The sequence below is a fragment of the Sminthopsis crassicaudata genome, chromosome 5 (assembly GCF_048593235.1).
Source record: "Sminthopsis crassicaudata isolate SCR6 chromosome 5, ASM4859323v1, whole genome shotgun sequence".
NCBI classification, from domain to species: domain Eukaryota; kingdom Metazoa; phylum Chordata; class Mammalia; order Dasyuromorphia; family Dasyuridae; genus Sminthopsis; species Sminthopsis crassicaudata.
Genome location: NC_133621.1, coordinates 211,439,425 through 211,458,893, shown reverse-complemented (window position 1 = coordinate 211,458,893; position 19,469 = coordinate 211,439,425). Strand labels below are relative to the sequence as shown.

The 19,469-nt window shown below is 36.4% G+C and overlaps 1 protein-coding gene across 3 annotated transcripts in view; it reads left to right on the top strand.

Moving 5' to 3' along the window:
- The first annotated feature begins 10,420 nt into the window (after positions 1-10,420).
- The window catches only part of MON2 (MON2 homolog, regulator of endosome-to-Golgi trafficking), a 119,814-nt gene continuing 110,765 nt past the window's right edge, over positions 10,421-19,469 (top strand). For all 3 annotated transcript variants that reach the window (XM_074269764.1, XM_074269763.1, XM_074269767.1), the window contains exon 1: positions 10,421-10,856. In XM_074269764.1, coding sequence (XP_074125865.1) covers positions 10,746-10,856 — 111 coding nt within the window. In that variant the 5' untranslated portion in view covers positions 10,421-10,745. The remainder of the gene's footprint in view (positions 10,857-19,469) is intronic.

The following is a 19,469-nucleotide window of genomic DNA, read 5'->3' as shown; positions in this document are numbered from 1 at the left end:
GAAATTCCTCTTACTGCAATCAGATCCTATAAAGGCAAGTAGTTCTTGTAATAAATATTTATTCACTAATTATAGTAGTTTCGAATTCTCAAGGCCATATTATGACTAGGAATGTGCAGCTCAGAATCACTCATCAATGCTTAAGGAAAGAACAAAAGCAAAAGAGGAAGCCACAGGACTAACTCTAGCTGCCATATATGGGCAGAGGCCATTTTTGCCAGGGGAGTGATGGGTACCTAGATTGTATGTCCATTCCACAGGGCTCATCCCTCATTGGAAGTGTTGGCAAGAAAGAGATGTATAGTCCCTCTAGAGAGGAAGAGGAAACCGTTTCTTCTTTTAAAGTGATTTATTCCTTTCCCTTCCCTATAATTATCAACTAGGCAGCATTCAGCACATTTGTCCATATGCCCAATTCTAGAAAGGACTTCTGGATCCTGAAAAATATCAAGAACTGTCCTTTCAAGTACTTCAGTCAGTAAGTCGGTCAGTCAATAAACAATATTTAACATCTCCCATGCAACATGAATTGTGCTAGGAACTAGGGATACAAGGAAAGGCAAAAATAGTTCCTGCTCTTAAGGACCTTACAATCTAATGAAGAAACAACATGAGAACCATTTAAGTATGAACAAGACTTAGGAAAAACTGGAGATAATTTATAGAGCAAAGATTCTAGCTTTATAAGATGCTCATGAAAGGCATGTTGTAGAAAGTAATATAGAGAAACAAGGATGAGATTCCAGTGGAATTCACAAGGCACAGGTTCTAATGATATCTTAAATAGGGATAGAACCTAGATCTAAAATTTCATTACTGAAGGGAAATCTTACATTTTCTCAGCAACTTTTCTCTCTACATTCAGGGAGTGGTCTAAATTAAAGATGTCAAATCTGCACTCCAAGGTTTGTATAGGAACCCAAATTGAAATGTTATTGAAAAGTATTTAACATAATAAATAAAAATACGATGGAATATAGGTATGGATAATATGTGGTTTTCCAAGTAAACATGTAGCCTGCAAGGACTCTTTCTTATATGCACAGTCCAGTAGCCCCCATTTCTAATTGAGTCTGGATAAGAGTATGAAAAAGTTACTTGACCGGGTGATATAGTCATATAGTTATGTATCAGAGGCAGGAGGAAATGCAGGTCTGAATTCTTAGGCTGGTTCTTTATCTGTAAAGGGCCACAGATAGTGGGGGAATTCTGAGTCAGCTATAAGACCCTTTAGCCCAGAGGGAACCTGTTGACAATGTCTTGTTCGGCTCCCCATCTCCCTTAAGGGCTTTCGGCCTTTCTGAAAAGTCAAAGGGCTGTGACAACCTGTGTTGTGATTGAAGCAGAGTGATAATAGGTGGCAAAGAATGATACCAGGTGGCAAACTACATACAATAGCAAGTTGTTTATGTTGTCCTACTTGTGCAGTATATACTTAGTGCATGCACAGTGTTGTTTTGGTTTTATAAGAGTATGGGGGTATATAAGAGGGAAAGAATTTGGAATAAATGGACTCCATTTTTCTACCATCTTCAAGAGTCTAGTCTCATCACTTCTCCACTAAGATGGTATATTTTAACCACCCTGACGTGGCTGCTCTAGAAAGCACAGTGTATTTTGTTATCCCAACTTGGGGGCTCTAGAAAGAAGGACAGAAGATCTATCCAATACCATGTTGCTTCTCTGGCTTCCCAAATGCCGGAAAAAAACAGATCATTCAGCACAAGTACTTTTTTTAAAAATACAATTTTATTATTCCTTCCAGTGTAGGAGTTTTTTTGATCCCTTCTGCTCTCTATCTGAGCCCCCCCCCCCCCCCCAATGAACAATAAAAATAAAAAAAAAAAGAAAATCCTCATAACAAATATTTATGATCCAAAACTAAAAAAAACCCTCCAAAAAAAAAAAATCAACCAAATTCCCTCACTGACCACCTCCAAAACACATGCCCTTTCTTGCATTTTAAATAAGCCACCTCTCTGTCAGGAAGAAGGGAGCCATGAGTCCTCTGGATTCATTGCTTATATTTTTAACGAATAAAGCTCCATCTTTCAAAGTTGTTTTTCTTTAAAATGTTGCTATCATTGTATAACTTTTTTCCTAAGTTCAAAGACAGATGTCTTATTGCCTCTAAAAGTGTTTCTTGTCTCATTTTTTATGACACAAAAATATTCCATTATGTTTGCTTAACTATTCCCCAACAGGGAGGCAATTTCTTTTTTTCTAATTGGTTTTTTCCCCCCTTGGTATGAACACAATTGTTATAAAATTATACACAAGAATCCTTTCCTTCTTTTCTTGTTTTTTATTTTGTTTTGATAGGACATGTATCTAATAGTGATATTACTGATATTTTGATCACACTCCCTGACTTCTCAGGAAGGCTCAATTGCTCTTAGGGGAGCAATGGGGAGTCAACCAGATGAGTCAGCAGAGTTCCTTATTGGGTTTGAGAATCTTATACTTTGCCCAGGGTTCCCCACTATCTATGCCCTTTACAAGAATCCTTGGATGAGATTTTTTCCCAGTTTATTACTTCTCCTCTAATCTTATCTTAGTTTTGTTTGCACAAAAACATTTTAACTTGATAAAGTCAAAGTTATCCATTTCGCATTCTATAATGTATTTTAGTTCTTCACTGGCCATAAATTCCTTTCTTCTCCACAGATATGAGAGGAAGACTATCCTTTTTTCTTCTAATTTGCTTATAGTATCATTCTTTATGCCTAAATCATGAACTCATTTTGACCTCATTTGGTATAGGGTATTAGGTGTGGGTCAATGCCTAGATTTTGCCATGTTAATTTCCTATTTTTCCAGCAGCTTTTGTCAAATAGTAAATTCTTATTCCCAAAGATGGAGTCTTTGGATTTATCCAACACTAGATTACTATAGTCATTGAATAGTACAATTAAATTTCAAGGATAATCTCAATACTAGTTAAGAAAAAAACTCACTTTACAATATTGCTCCAATTACAACTATAAATGAGGCTCAGTAAAAGAAGAGATGGTCTTTATCTTTCTATTTGCACATTACATTTTGTAGATGTTTCTATTCGGAAGCTGATGGAAGAATCAATAAGGGAAATCTACAACAATCCAAGTTTCTTTTTTCTTTTTTTCTTTCTTTCTTTTTTTTTTTTTTACTAGAACTTCTGTTCTGAAAAGGATCCAAGTTATAGTCATTAAATAATTGAAACACAGTTTTAGAATTAGCAAGGATCTCATGATGATCTGATACCGTAGAAAGAACAATGGATTCTGTGCAATAATTGTTCTTGTTGAGTTGTTCAGTCTTGTCCAACTCTTTGTGATCCTATGGACCATAGCATGCCAATATGGTGATAGGGTTCTTGGCAGAGATACTGGTGTGCAATGCAACAATACATGCATTCAAATTCTCCTCTCTTGCTACATGTGTGACCTTGAACTCATCATTACACTTCTTGGGAGCTCATTGTCCTCTAAAATGAAGGGTTGACCTAGATGTTCCTTAGTGACAAGTTGTGATTTAGTCCAACTCCTTTGTTTATGGGTATAGACACTGAAACTCAGGCCAGGTTTCCTGTATTTTAGGAATTTTAATTCCATATTGTTATATTTTCCATTTACTTTTTTTGTGACTTCTAGCAAGTTATCAGATAGACTCCTATAGCAGGAGATTATAATGGGAGGTCTAGGTATTGGAAAATGAGGGTAAATAGCAAGAGGGTAGTATATCCGTTTCATAGAGTACTCATAGAATGAGGCATCTGGCAGTGTAGTGGATAGAGAACTAGGAATGCAATTAAGATCTCAGTTAAAATCTGGCAAATCACTTAATTTGTCTCAGTTTCCTGCACTATAAAATGGGGATCATTTCAGAGTTGTTGTGAGAATCAAATAAGATCATATTTGTAAAAAGTGCTTGGCACAGTTCCCAGCACACTGTAGGTACTATATAAACGTTCTTTCCCTTTTTTCCCCCAGCTATAACTTGACTTTCTCCACAGAGCCATGTATTTCAACACTGAAAACCTGGTTCCTTTAAGATGACATCCAGCGAACTGGGCAGTCCCTTGCTCTTCCATTCTGTTAAGATTATCTTTAAAAAATTTAACCTATATAAATTTAACATTTGTATCATCTTTAGCAGCTTTTCATGCTATTTCACATGTGTAATCTCATTTGATCAAGATAACAGCTAGATGAGATCTACAGTCTCTTCCAGATCTTGTATTTTATATTCCTTATAAACCCTATAAATTAGACAAGACTGGCATCAGCTTCCATTTAATAAATGAGAAACTGAATGGTTTTAGAAAGAATTGTAGCAATCTTAATCATTTGCTGGTAGCATCTGAGAAACAATTGTATAAAACTATTTTGTGAAATGTGATCCTTTAAGTGATTTCTTAAATAGCAGAAGTAAAAATGCTGTGCTCAACTTTTACTTAATTTAGATTGTTCAGTCTTAGCCCAAAGCTACACTGTGTCAATTTCTCCAGAGATAGCAGTACAGAATGCAACATTTTTTAAAAAATGGACTGAAAAATATAAGTGCCATTTTAAGAAGTATTAATGATCCAATATTTTAAAATAATACATAAATTTCAACTATCTAACTAAAATCTCCCTTTAGTCACATTCAACAAATGTTGAATGTTCCCAAGGCATATTGAAATTATTATTATTATTCCTTATTAGGAAAAATATTGAATGCAAAGATGTTTACAAGTATTCTGGAATTTATAATATAGTACATATTTTGAAAAGCTATGAATACTAATTGAAAGTTGGTTTCACAAAGTAAATACCCATTGATTGGAGAATGGCTAAACAAATTGTGGCAAATAGATGTAATGGAATATTATGCTGTAAAAAAATGACAAATGTTATGATTATGGAGAACCATGGAAAAATCTAGATGAACTGATTCAGAATGAAGTAGAGTCAAGAAAACCACACACAATGACTATTGCTGTTGTTCAGTTGTTTCAATCATGTCTGATTCTTTATGACCCTACTTAGGGGTTTTCTTGGCAAAGATACTCGAATGGTTTGCCCTTTCTTCTGTAGCTCATTTTTCAAATGAGGAAACTGAAGCAAACAGGATGAAGTGACTTGCTGAGGTTCACATAGTCAGTAGGTATCTGATATCAAATCTGAACTTAGGAAGATGAGTATTTCTATCTTCAGGTCCAGCATATACACAGTGGCCACAACAATGGAAATGGAAACAACAAAATATCCAACAATAAAAAATAAGTATAAAAAATTATAAGATCAAATGAGACCCTAATGAAGAGATTAAATGGGACTCAAACTTGTCCCTTTGTGGAGATGGGAGGTACATGGGTATCACACGTTGCACATATTTTGGGACTTTTTCTATTGATGAGTTAGTTATGCTGATTTTATTTTTCCTCTTAAAAAGTCCCCCAAACAACCAAACAATCCACTATTTGTCATATTGGATGACTCTCAGGGAAAGAGAAAATACATGGAATGCTATGATGATTTAAGAAATAGAAAACATCAATAAACCATTTTTTTTTTAAAGGAAGTTGGCTGCATAATGTGGGATAATGTTGGGTAGCACTGTGTTTTTACTCCGGGTACCAAACCTTACATAATAATATGTAGCAACCCAAAAAAAGACATCTGTCAGGTATTCCACCTGAGATATTCATCTGTCAGGTATTCCTTCCTTGACAAAAGCCACACATCCCAGTAATTATAATTACAATCATAGCTAGCATTTATATATCTCTTTAAGATTTGCAAACATTTTATATGTGTTGTTACATACCAACCATGTTCATAAAAGCTATATGGTATACTCAAAGTCTGCATAATCTGCATTCATAATTGTGAAAATAGGATTGAATGTTTCCAGGAAGTGAAAATAGGAGTGAATGTTCCCCCAATCTAGGAACTCCTTGGGTCTTAATGCTTAATAAGCCCATTGCTGAATCTCTCCTGTAATTTTTCACTGAAGTAGAGGCCTGAATTAATCTAGTTGGCAGCACCTCTAGTTATCCTATTCTTGCATTCTATCATCAACCATTAATGATCTTTCATAGCCAGCTTCTTTCTATGTAGACATTTCTTTCTTCCTCTAAGTTTTTTCTTCTCCTTGCTTCAACTTTACTGTCCTGGCACTCAAGCATCTCTAGTCAGGAAAGCAGATCCTAAGTAGTATCCTTACCTTTTTTTTTTTTTTTTTTTTTTTTTTACAACTCTTATGCTTCAGGCCTAATAAGTAGCAACAATGTTGATTTCTAGATCTTAAATATTGTCCTTATGTTGGGATGGATTGCAAAAAAAAGAGGAAGCATTTAGGAACACATAATCATCCTCCACTGGGGGCTAATTGTAATATGTCTGCTGTGGGATTGTAACTCTGATCTCTCAGAAACATTTAAAATAGACAGTTTTAACAATCACGTGTGCACATACTCCCCATACTTATGTTTGAAGTTATAAAATGCTCTCCTGATAGCTAGAACTACAGTAATCAAGAAACCAAGGAAATGAAGGAATGAGAATGGGAAAAAGAATCCAAAGTGTGAGGAAGAACAAAATAAATTTGTTTTAAACAAAAATGCTCTCTCCCTCTCACCCTTATAATGTAGCAAATATACCATGGCTTGTTCTAGAGTTAGGTTGACTGACTCTTCCTTTCAGAGTTCTAGGTACCCTGAGAGGCTTGGAGTATCGCTTCTCTATTGCCATCACCTCAAATTCCCATCAGTTTGTATTCCTTCCAGCTATTACCCTCCAATGAGTAGCACTGAAGTACCATTTAATCACTTAACATAAATTAACTGTTATAGAAGGCTATTTATTTCAGAGATGCAACAAGAACAAAAGTACCAACATATACTCCCAACATTTTCAAGGATACTCACGTTCTATTTCATTTCATTCTCAAGAGAGGGAACTCAAACTTAGTTGAGATCTTTCATTTTGTTTTGTTTTGTTTTAATAACAGTGGTTCCATCAAATTCATGTCCAGATGAGTAATGTTAGCTTCTACTGGGCTGAGTCACAAAGGTTACTCCCAAAAGTTACCTTTTGTTCACTACTTGCATCTGGCCTCAGACACTTAGCTGTGTGATCCCGGACATGTCACTTAATCCTATTTGCCTCAGTTTCCTCATCTGTAAAATAAACTGGAGAAGGAAACGGCAACCCTCTCCAATATCTTTGCCAAGAAAACCCCCAAAGGAGTAATAATACTGGAAAATCAAAAGTAAAGTTTGTACCTCTTATTCTCAAGCTGTTAACATGCTTTTCTAAGTCTCTTTTCTATAACTCATTTCTTTTCTAGTCTTTCCTCTAATTCTCCTATTTAATTTCTAATATTTTTAACTTAAACTCTTGCATAATTTCTTCTAGGGATTCTAATTGTTTGATGGACAAGCTGTGTTTTTGAGCTATTCTCCCCTTTGGGGTTTGTGTCTTGGGTATCCCTGACATCATATGTCATTCTTTCAGATATCTGCTTTGAGAAAACAGAGCTTGACCTTGCTGAGTGCTCTAGACACCCAATTCAAATTCCTGGCCTTTCTGGAAGACTGCTAATTGCTAGTTTTGAAGTTGAGTCCTCAACTAACTCTGGGTATCTTGTACCATTAGAACAAGTCTATGACAAATTTAAGTCCAAATTCTTGGTCCATTCCTAAACCATAGGTCCTACCTAGTGACTTGTCTATAAGTAAAACTTATGGTTTGGGGCTGGAAACATGACTCATTCTAGTTTTTTCATTGATTTTCCTATCACTGCTAGGTCTAGCATTTTTTTTTTATTATAGCTTTTTATTTATCAGATATATATGCATGGATAATTTTTCAGCATTGACAATTGCCAAACCTTTTGTTCCAATTTTTCCTTCCCGCAACCCTTTCCCCCAGATGGCAGGTTGACCAATACATGTTAAATATGTTAAAGTATAAATTAAATACAATATATGTATACATGTCCAAACAGTTATTTTGCTGTACAAAAAGAATCGGACTTTGAAATAATGTACAATTAGCCTGTGAAGGAAATAAAAAATGCAGGCGGACAAAAATAGAAGGATTGGGAATTCTATGTAGTGGTTCATAGTCAATCTCCCAGAGTTCTTTCGCTGGGTGCATCTGGTTCAGTTCATTACTGCTCTATTGGAACTGATTTGATTCATCTCATTGTTGGAGAGGGACACGCCCATCAGAATAGACCATCATATAGTATTGTTGAAGCATATAATGATCTCCTAGTCCTGCTCATTTCACTCAGCATCAGTTCATGTAAGTCTCTCCAGGCCTTTTGAAATCATCCTGTTGGTCATTTTTTACAGAACAATAATATTCCATAATATTCATATACCACAATTTATTCAGCCATTCTCCAACTGATGGGCATCCACTCAGTTTCCAGTTTCTGGCCACTACAAAGAGGGGTGTCTGGCATTCTTTATAAATCATTGCTGGAGTAGCTGTAAATGATGATGAGTAGCCAGGTAGGCATTGGTAGAGAAATCCTAATGCTCTCTAAATAAGCTGGAAGCCTAACTACTCAGGCAACCAGTGATAAGGATTTTATATATATATGTATATATATTTACATATAATAAATATATATATATTTTGTATATATATGTATAATTTTAAGTGGACCTTTTCATTTTGTTTAGGCCTTTTGTGGGGTTTTGTGTTTTTTTTTTTTTTGCTTTTTTTATTAATAGGTTATTTTTTCTAAATACACGCAAAGACTGCTTTCAACATTCACCTTTGCAAAACCTTGTGTTCCAATTTTTTCTCCCTCTTTCCCCTCTTTTCCCCAAGACATCAAACAATCCCATATAGGTTAAACATGTGCCATGAAAACATATTTCCATATTTGTCATGCTGCACAAGAAAAATCTGATCAAAAAGTAAAGAGAAAATGAGAAAGAAAAAAAAAACAAGCAAAGAAATAACAAAAAAAGTGAAAATACTATGCTTTAATCCACATTAGGTCTCCATAGTACTCTCTTTAGATGTGGATGACACTTTCCATCACAAGTCTATCAGAATTTAGGCCTTTTGTTCAAGTGGACTTTTGATGACAATCCCACCCCAAGTGCTCTCTATAATCCCACCTTTACTATATTTATTCAGAAAGTCCAGCTATTATATTAAACCCTGGAGGTTATATTTGCCCTATAAAAAATCTTCTTATACTGTAGATCCTTGATAAACTTCTTTATGAATTTAGCCTGCCCAATGGTATAATCCCACCTCATGGTGCTTTTCTGTTGCGGGCATTTTCCTCCTGGTTATTTCTAGGGAATTTGTCTTCTCCCTTGTTAATTGCTAAAACTCTTTTCCTTACTAAAAACTCTCACGGAGTTAGCCTGCTCTTAGCAGTGTAATAAAATCTTTGTCCCTTAATTTGGAGGATGTCATACAACCTGTCCTTTTTGTTGTTGTTACTGTTCCTATGCTGTCTAGTGTTTTTCATTGTGAATAATTTCCAACATTCACCTTTGCAAAACCTTGCACAACCTATCTTAGAACTCACTTCTTCCTAATTCCGCCAACCTGCTCGGAACCGGGTTGGACCCAGAATCAGACTCCAGCCTCACACATTCACTAGCTGTGTGTAAAAAGGGGATAACAATATACCCTACCTGCCAGACTTCTTGCGAGGATTAAATGGAATAATATTTCTAAAGTGCTTTGTAAAGCTTAAAGCGCTTTATAAAAGCTAGCCATTATTTCTTCTAAAAGAGCCAAAATTGGTTATTTGAGCCTAAGCTCTAAGTACAGCACACTTTCTACCGAACTCAAGCTTCCGGTTGCACTAGTACTGCATGCAGTAGGAGCTTAATGTGTGTTAAACTGAATTTGGCGGGGAGGGAAGAGGTGACAGAAATACCGTCTCCAGCGCTCTCTTTTCCCCCAGATATGGAAGCGAAGCCAAACAGGGTTAAGCTGGCTTGCTCAGGGTCACGTAGCCAGTGTCTGAGGGCGCAGTTGAACTCATGGAGATTAGCCTTCTGGAGTTCATGGCTATGCTCCATACGGCGCCATCTAACTGCCCGGATGTTTAATATTATTAGTCCCAGTTTACAGATGAGGAAGTTGAGATGGCCCAAGTCTAAGAATCTGGACTTGACTCCAGGTCTGGAGCTCCATCTCTGGCCTCTAATGAACGCGTCTCCGGGCTCCTAGCCTTCCGCCGGTAGCTCCGGGAGGACGAAGCTGACTGACAGACCAGCGCGTCCCGAGCCGAGAATCAGGACGGGCGAGAACGAGGCCAGGCTGCCCCCTCGCTCTCGTCCCGCCCCCCAGAGCCCCGCCCCTCGCCGGGCTCCTCCTCATCCCTCCTCCCGGCCTTAGGCTCCGCTAGCAAGAGAGCAGCGCTGTGCGGAAGTGCGGCTGACGTGTCCCGGCCGCGCGACGGATTGTGGGGAGACTCGGCTAATGGCGGCGGCGAGACGGAGCGCCGGGCACAGCGGGCGCTGAAGCTTCCTGCCCCATTGGCCGCCGGCGCCGCCGCAGCGGGAGTAGGCGGGCGTGGGCCGCTGGCGACTCCGGCAGCCGCTCGGAGCCGGGCCCGGGTGCCGCTCCTGAAGCCGAAGGGCCGGGAGGGGAAGAAGGCGTGGGGAGAGGCGGCTGTGGGGGGCCGCAGCCTCGGGTCTCCGCCGCCACGGAGCCCGGAGCGAGGCTGCTGCTGAGGGCGTGTGAGTCAGCAAGCGGGGGGCGGTCCTCCCGGAGCTCGGGGGGATCATGTCTTGCACGAATAACCCCGAGGCGGTGAAGAAGCTGCTGGAGAACATGCAGAGCGACCTGCGGGCCCTGTCCCTGGAGTGCAAGAAAAAATTCCCACCTGTCAAGGAGGTAGGAGGGGCCGGGCAGCCGCGCGGGGCCTCCCCTTCCCGGCTCAGCCCCCACCCCCGCCCGGCTTCACGGACCCGTCCGCCTCCCCGGGGGTCTCCTCCTAGAGGCCGGAGATGGACGGGGTCTTCCTCTTCCTGCCTCTCCCTGCTCGCATTTGCATTTAGGGTAGAAGTTTGAAAAGAGTAGCCTGTTTATTTAGTTCTGACTCCCACCAGACTAATTCGCCCCGCCCCCCCCCCCTTCTGTTCACCTTCCCTGCTAGTTGGAAAAGTTCAGTGACTGACCCGGCCAAAATAACCTGGATCTTCCAAGGATCGCCCCCATGAATCTTAGGAGAACGACTTCTTTCCCATCTGCAAAGTATAAGAGAAGCATCATCCCCCAGCCCAGTCTCTCTCCCCCCCCTTCCCATTTTTCCACTTTTGCACTAAAACTGGGGACACATTTTTTGAGCTTTTAATAGGTTTAAATATCACTTGGAATACCATGTAGAAATTGATACGTAGAGCTAGAAGGAACTTAGAAATAATATAATCCCCAATTAACTGTTTATTTCTAATTGTATATTTCATCCGTGTCTTAAACTCACTGTGGCCGAAATCAAACTTAGTGTGCTTCCCCTCAAGCCACCATATCAAGAGCACCACAGTCATCCTCAACTTAATAAAGATTTATTAAATGCCCGGACACAGAGAATAAAAAAGAACTCTTGACAGTTTCTACCTGAATGACTTTATGTCTAATGGGAGAGACAGTGGGCCTTTTCTTTGTCCCTCATCCCTGGAATGTGCTTCTTCCTCACCCTCTGCCTCTTTTTTTCCCTTTAAAACTCAGCGCAGCTACTACCACCTGTAAGAAACATCTCTTAATCCTGCCCTTCCTTCCAAAATTACCCTACCTGTATTTTGGCTAGGTCCTGTGTATACTTATTATTGTACATCTTTCCTGATAGAACTTAAGCTCAAATTACTTAACCTTCCTGGCCCTCAATTTTCTCATTTGTAAAATGAGTGGATTGGACTGGATGAACCCTGAAATCTCATCCAGCTCTGGGGCTGTTGTGTTTCTTCTTTACGGCACAATGCCTAGGACATAGTAGGTGCTTATTAAAAGCTTTTTGCTTGATTGCTTTTTGGGAGAAACTACATGTAATTGTAATTATTGAGTCATGTCTCTTCATGACCCCATTCGAGGTTTTCTTGGCAAAGATACTGGAGTAGTTTGCCATTACTTTCTCCAGTTCATTTTACAAATGAGGAAACTGAGGCAAATAGGGTTAAATGATCTGCACAGGGTCATATATTTTGTAAATGTCTGAGGTCAAATTTGAACTCATATCTTTTTAACTCCAGGCTCAGTGCTTTGAATAATTTAAAAAAAAAAAAAATTGGTGGTTACTATCATTGCTTCCTTTTTACTTCCCAGTTTGGGGCATCAATACTATTTAATAATCAGATTGGACTAAGTTTTCTGATAATCTTCCACTAAATTTGATCCATCTCTTACAGATTAATTTTTTTGATAGTTCATAGACAGTTGATTCTGTATGATTTTCATACCAGTAATACCATGCTTTTTTGTGACTAAATATTATCAATTTCATTTTTTGTGATATTAGTGTTTATCATGCCTAGTCTAGTTCAAAAAGAGAACTTAGACTAGTATTAGGCATGAGAATTCTGTGTAGACTTTATCCTTTTATTTTTTATTTTCATTTTTTTTTTCATTTATCATGCTTTTGCATTGATGTCACTGAGTATCAAAGTATATGTTGATATAATTTGGAGGTTCTTTAAAAAAATTTTTTGTTAGAAACTGAATTAGGAATTAAATTGGGGTTAGAAACAGCTTGGTGTATAAGTAGAGGTTTATGGATTCTTTTTGTAAATACTAGTCATGAACTATGGAGTAGGTGATGATTGAATGTCCTCAGAATGATGTTTGTTGTTTCCTTTGGGTGTATCATAAAGTCTGTTCATTTATTTAACTCTCCAAGAAGAGCCTTGTCAGCCTCAGTTCCATTTATTTGCGACTTTTATCAGTCTATAGAAACCAGAATGGCAGTATTGACACAATTCATTCCCTGAAATCATGTCAATATGTGGACCACTGCAAAAGGAGCTCACACTTAAAGAGTTTTAATAGTGAAGTTAATGTTTATAAATGGTCTAAAAACCATGTATTTTTTAGTAGCGTTTGCCCCTTCTTTCCTTAACTGCAACTGTTTCTGCAAAAGTGAAAGGATATTTCTTAGGACTGAGAGCCTTTATATATTTTTTTGTTTTTTCATAGGTGGCCATTGATTTACTAAGTGGTGAACCTAGTGGCTGTGAAAATGACTAAGCCAGTCTAGTCCTCTGAAAATAGTCTGTTAATGGGATTATACCTGAACCCCTACCAAAACTGGTTGTTAGTGATAGCATTTATTAATGTGCAAGATACTTCACAAAATGCCAAAGATACCCAGCCCCTACTCTCAAGGAATTTCACAATGTAATGGACAAGGTAGAGAGGGGGAATGGGGGAATGGGGGTTTATGGTGGTGGAAGTGTAAAGTCTGGACTAGCTCCCTGGAGGCCTCAGGAACAGCCAGAGTCAGGCTAAGTAAAAGTCCTTGGACTTTAAGGGGAGAAGTGAAGGAGATAGACAAACTGCCCCGAGGCTCGCCACCAACTTCTCTTCTCCTCCTCCTGCCTTGAAGTCTCACTTGTTTCACCCCACCTTCTAATCCTTGCCTACAATTATCTGTATACACTAAACATTGAGTAATGGTGAGAAGGGCCATTTTTCCAAACATGCTAATAGAGTCATTGTCAAATAGGTAATTAGCCTTAAGTACTGGGTTGTCTGATTCTAGCACACCTTTTAAGAGTTTCAGCTATTTACTTGGAAGATATCATGCAAATAACTTTGTACATATAACATTTATAAAGGATAAATTTGGAATATTAGAAAGGGTATGCTTGATGAGGGAGGGCAAGGAAGGACTTCTTGTAGAAGATGGGACTTTATTGCTGAGATCTGAAAACCAGGGAAGATAAGAGATAGTAATGAGGAGGGAGGGAGTTATGAGGAACAGCTAGTGAAATGCACCATTACATGATGAGTTCCTTTTTGGCACATTTTAGGTGCCTTAATACATATTTATTGACTGACTCACATAGTGGAAAGATTATGTTTTTGCTAGGAAAAACAGAGAGATCAATGTCACTTGATCAAATTGTATTTGAAAGTGGGGAGTAGGAGTATAAGAAGATTGGGATGGTAGGAACCTTTAAAGACCAAATGGAGGTAATAGAAAGCTTTTGTAGCTTGTTTAATAGAAAATAATATGGTTAGAACTACACTTTAGGAAGTTCAATTTTAAACTGGAGGGCAGACTGGAATGATGAGAGACTTGAGGCAGTAAGCTTATTGGAAAAGTCCAAGTGTAAGGAGATAAAAGTTTACACTAGAACTGTGGTGTCAGATGAAAGAAGAAGTCATAGAGGACTGATATTGAGGTGAAATGATAGGTAATTGGAAATGGAAAGTGGAAAGATGGTGGTATTCTTGAAATTAACAAAGAAGGGATAGTTTAGAGGGAAAAGATAATAAGTTCAATTTTGAATATGTTGGGCTAAAGCTGTTTATGGGACATTTATCCTTTTTGTGAGTATGAATTATTTTTAATTTTCCTGAAACTATTTGAGGATATAAGGAGTGGAAACGTAGGAAGTGAAGTTGATGGTATAGAATGATGATGGGTTATGACATACACAACCTGTTAAGAAATTTAGCAAGATTTTTTTGATCTGCTAATAGTTAACAATTTTGACAGTGTGTAATAACAACACAACTCACTTTATTATGCTTATCTGGAAGGAATTAATTTCTAATAGGCTTTGAGAATAGATTTTTAACCGTTGAATTTAGGAGCCAGACAAATCTACATAAGTAGGCATGTAAAATTCCCTTCAATTTTTTTTTTTTTCAAACCTTCAGTCAAAAGGGGAGGAGAGAGGATGAATAGGGTGAGAGGTTCCCATTGATACCTTGCAAAATCCAATAACCTTATTAGGATTTTCCCCTAAATGGAGAAAATTCCTTCCTTTCCTAAAACTGAAAGACAGAGAAAGATCCTAAGCCAGAATTAGAGGCTAATTTGATGACCAAGAATATGAGTGCCATTTAGGGAGAGTTGAGTAGGGTCTATTGAGGATCAGTGATAAAGCATGATACACACCTTAAAATGTTATATGTCATTTGTTCTGAAATACTGCTTTTATTTAGGATTTGGAGGAGGAGAGGACTTCATTCAGTAAAGGGAGCTCCTAGATGAAAAAATGCCTTTTACCTATATGTATGAGCAACAAGCCTTATATATGAAATTCCATCTCCCACCTCTTTGCCTTTGTACTAACTTTTCTCCATGTCAAATGCATTCCCTCCCAAATTTTGCCTGTTAGAATCTGTTTCCTTTAAGACTCAGTACCAATCATAAAAGAAGGAAAAGGACCCACATGTGCAAAAATGTTTATAGCAGCTCCTTTTGTGGTAGCAAAGATTTGGAGAATGAGTAGATGGCCATCTACTATGTTTTTTCCCTTTTTTTTGTTTTTGTTTTTTCTCTTCCAATATATTTCATAAAATAATATACATTTTAAAAATATAAATAAAACAATTCAAGCACCAATTTCTCCTGTAGGCTTTTCCTTATCCCCCCAAAACAATCTATTCAGGTTCCTTTCCATCTATCTTGATTTTTTTGTTTCATTAACTCCTTTGACAGTCTTGTGAGATCTCTGGATTGCTCAAAGTAATGTTTTTAAATGCCTAAAATAAAATACATTGGATACAAAGGAAACCAGTTATATTGAAATATATCTATCAAAATATTTTTCTTTTAAAATTTACTACATATTTTAAACATTTTTTTTAAATTTCAAATGTCAGTTCTGTTCTTTCTGTCCACTCCCTCCATTAAGAAGGGAAGAAATGTGATATCAGTACATGTCAAATCATTCAAAGCATTTCTATATTAGTCATGTTGCAAAACAAAAAAAAACAAAAATGAAAAAAACAAAACAAAACAAAACATCCGAAACCCAAAACAAACTTTCAAGAAAACAAGTAAAGAAATTGAAAATAAAATATGCTTCAGTCTGCATTCAGACTCCCATCATTTCTTTCAATGGAAGGAATGGATTTTTCATCATAAGTTCTTCAGGAGAATCTTGCTTGATTCATTATATTAACAAAATAGCTAAGTCATTCATAGTTGATCATCATACAATATTGCTTTTGTTGTGTAAATTATTCTCCTGAATTCTGCTCACTTCAGTTTGCATCAGTTCATCTAAGTCTTCCAGGTTTTTCAAAAACTATCCTTCTTGTCATTTCCAATAATATTCCGTCGCAATCATTTACCACAGCTTGTTCAGCCATTCCTCAGTTGTTGGATATCCCCTCTATTTCTATTTCTTTGCCATCACAAAAAGAGTTATTACAAATTTTGTACATGTGGGTCCTTTTCTTTTTCGTATTTAATGTATTTGTGATACAGGCCTAATAGTGGTATTGCTAGGCCAAAGGATATACACGGTTGTTTAGCCTTTTGGCATAGTTCCAAATTACTCTGTGGAATAGATTAGATCAGTTCATAACTCCACCAATAGTATAGTAGTGTCCAAATCTTTCCACATTCCCTTCCAACATTTGGTCATTTCCTTTTCTATCTTATTACCCAATCTGTTAGGAATGGGGTGTTAACTCAGAGATGTTTTGATTTTCATTTCTTTAATTAGTAGTGATTTGAAGCATTTGTCATGTGACTAAATATATACATATATTTATAGCTTTGGTTTCTTATCAATTGGGGAATGACTTATTTTTATAAATCTTACTTGGTTCTTCATATATTTGAAAATAAGACCATTATTAGAGAAACTTGCTATAAAACATGTTTTTGGAATACAGACCTGTTAGTAGTATCGCTGGATCAAAGTTTGATTGTCCTTTGAGTTCCAAATTGCTCTCCAGAATGATTGGATCAATTCACAATTCCACCAACAATGCATTAGCGTCCTAATTTTCCTAAACTTCTCTAATATTTATCATTTTCCTTTTCTGTCATATTAGCCAATCTGATATATTGTTTTAATTTGCATTTCTCTAATTAATAGTTATTTAGAACATTTTTTCATATGACTATAGATAGTTTTAATTTCATCTTAAAACTACTTGTTCATATCCTTTGACCATGAAATCAATTGGGGAATTACTTGTATTCTTATAAATTAGACCCAGTTCTCTATAAATTTGAGAAATCAGGTCTTTATCAAAAACACTTGCTATAAAAATTGTTTCCTGGTTTCTGCTTTGGTCTTATTGGTTTTGTTTGTGTAAACCCCTTTTTAATGTAATGTAATCAGAATTATCCATTTTGGATTTCATAATATTCTCCATCTCTTGTTTGGTAATAAACTCTTCACTTCTTCATAGATCTGACAGGTAAACTATTCCTTGCTATTCTAATAGTATCACCCTTTATGTTTAAATCACATGCCCATTACCATTCACACCTAAAGTGTGAAGGGTTGGTCTATGCCTAGGTTTCTGCCATACTGTTTTCTAGTTTTCCCAGCAGTTTTTATTGAATAGTGAGTTCTTATCCCAGAAGCTGGAGTCTTTAGGTTAATCAAATAGTACTGCAATAATTTACTACTGTGTCTTATATCCCTAATCTATTTCACTGATCTGTCACTCTTTCTTAGCTAGTACCAAATGGTTTAGATGATTGCTACTGTATTTTGCTATAGTTTTCGATCTGGTATATTTAGGCATCCTTCCTTTGCATTTTCCCCCCATTAATTCTCTTGATATTGTTGACTTTTTTTTCTTTCAAATGAATTTTTTTCCCCTAACTCTATTTAAAAAAATGGTAGTTTCAATGATGTGGAATTGAATAAGTAAAATTAATTTAGATAGAATTATCATTTTTATTATATTGACTCTGTCTACCCATGAGCAATTGGTATTTTCCAATTGTTTAGATCTGACTTTGTGTGGTAAGTGTTTTGTAGTTTTGTTCAGATTATCTCTGGTTTGTCTTGGTAAGCTGATTCCCAAATATTTTATATTGTTTACAGTTATTTTAAATGGAATTTCTCTTTCTGTTTCTTGCTGCTCAGCATTTTTTATCTTAAATAGAAATGTTGATGATTTATGCGAATTTATTTTATATCCTGTGACTTTGCTAAAGTTGTTATTTCAAGTAATTTTTAGTTTGATTATCTAGAATTTTCTTTTTCTTTTATTGCTAAAACTAACATTTCTAGTACAGTATTGAATGATAGTGATTACACTGGGCACCCTGATCTTATTGAAAAGCCTTCTAGCTTATCCCCATTACAGAAAGTACTTGCTGATCGTTTTAAATATATACTGCTTATAATTTTAAGGAAAGCTCTGTTTTTCCCTATATTCTCTAGTGTTTTTAATAGAAATGAATGCTGTATTTTATCAAAGCTTTTTTTTTATATCAAGATAATCATAGAAATTTTGTTGTTTTTGTTATTCAATTATGTTTAGTTTTCCTAATATTGAATTGGTCCTGAATTCCTGGCAGAAATCTCACCTGGTTATAATAGATGATCATTGTGACATGTGGCCATAATCTAATTAATTGCTAATTCTTCTTGTCACCATCATTGTTAAATTGTTCATTCATTTTTAGTCTTATCTGATTGTTACCCCATTTGAGGTTTTCTTGACAAAAATACCTGCCTGATGTATCTTTTCTAACTCATTTTACAAATGAGGTTAAACTTCAAGGCAAACAGAGGATCATAACTAGTAAGAGTGAGGCCAGATTTGAACTTTAGAAGATGAGCCTTCCCTGAGTACAGGCCTGTCATTCTATCCATTATACCACCTAGCTTCCCCTTGCCTACTATTTTATTGAAAATTTTCATATCAGTATTCATTAAGGGATTTTGTCTATATATTTCTTTCTCTGCTTTTGTCCTCCTTATTTTACAGATTAAAGCCACAAAATGAATTTGCTAGAACTTCTTCCCTGTTTTTCCAAATAGTTTATATAGCATACAATCCATTGTTTTTAAAATGTTAAGTAGAATTTACTTGTTAATCCATCTGGTATAGGTGATTAGCTTGTTTATGGCTTTTCAATTTTTATTTTGAAAGATGGAATTATTTAAATGTTCTATTTCCCTTTCTGTTAATCTGAGCAATTTATATTTTTTGCAAACATTCATCCACTTCATTTATGTTATCAGAATTACATATATTTGTAAAAAATATTTCTTAATAATTGCTTTAATTTCTTCATTGATAATGAATTTTTACCCTTTTCATTTTTGATACTGGTAATTTATTCGGATTATTTGATTTCTAATTAATTTAATCTGTGTTCCTTGGCCCTTTATTGAATATAATTTTTATTTCATTATGGTCTGAAAAGGATGAATTTAATATTTCTGCATTTATTGTAAGGTTTTTATGTCCTGAAATACATGGTCAGTTTTTGTGAGGATGACAAGTACAGCTGAGAGAAAGATATACTCCTTTCTATTTCCATTAAGTTTTCCTAGAGATCTATCATATCTAACT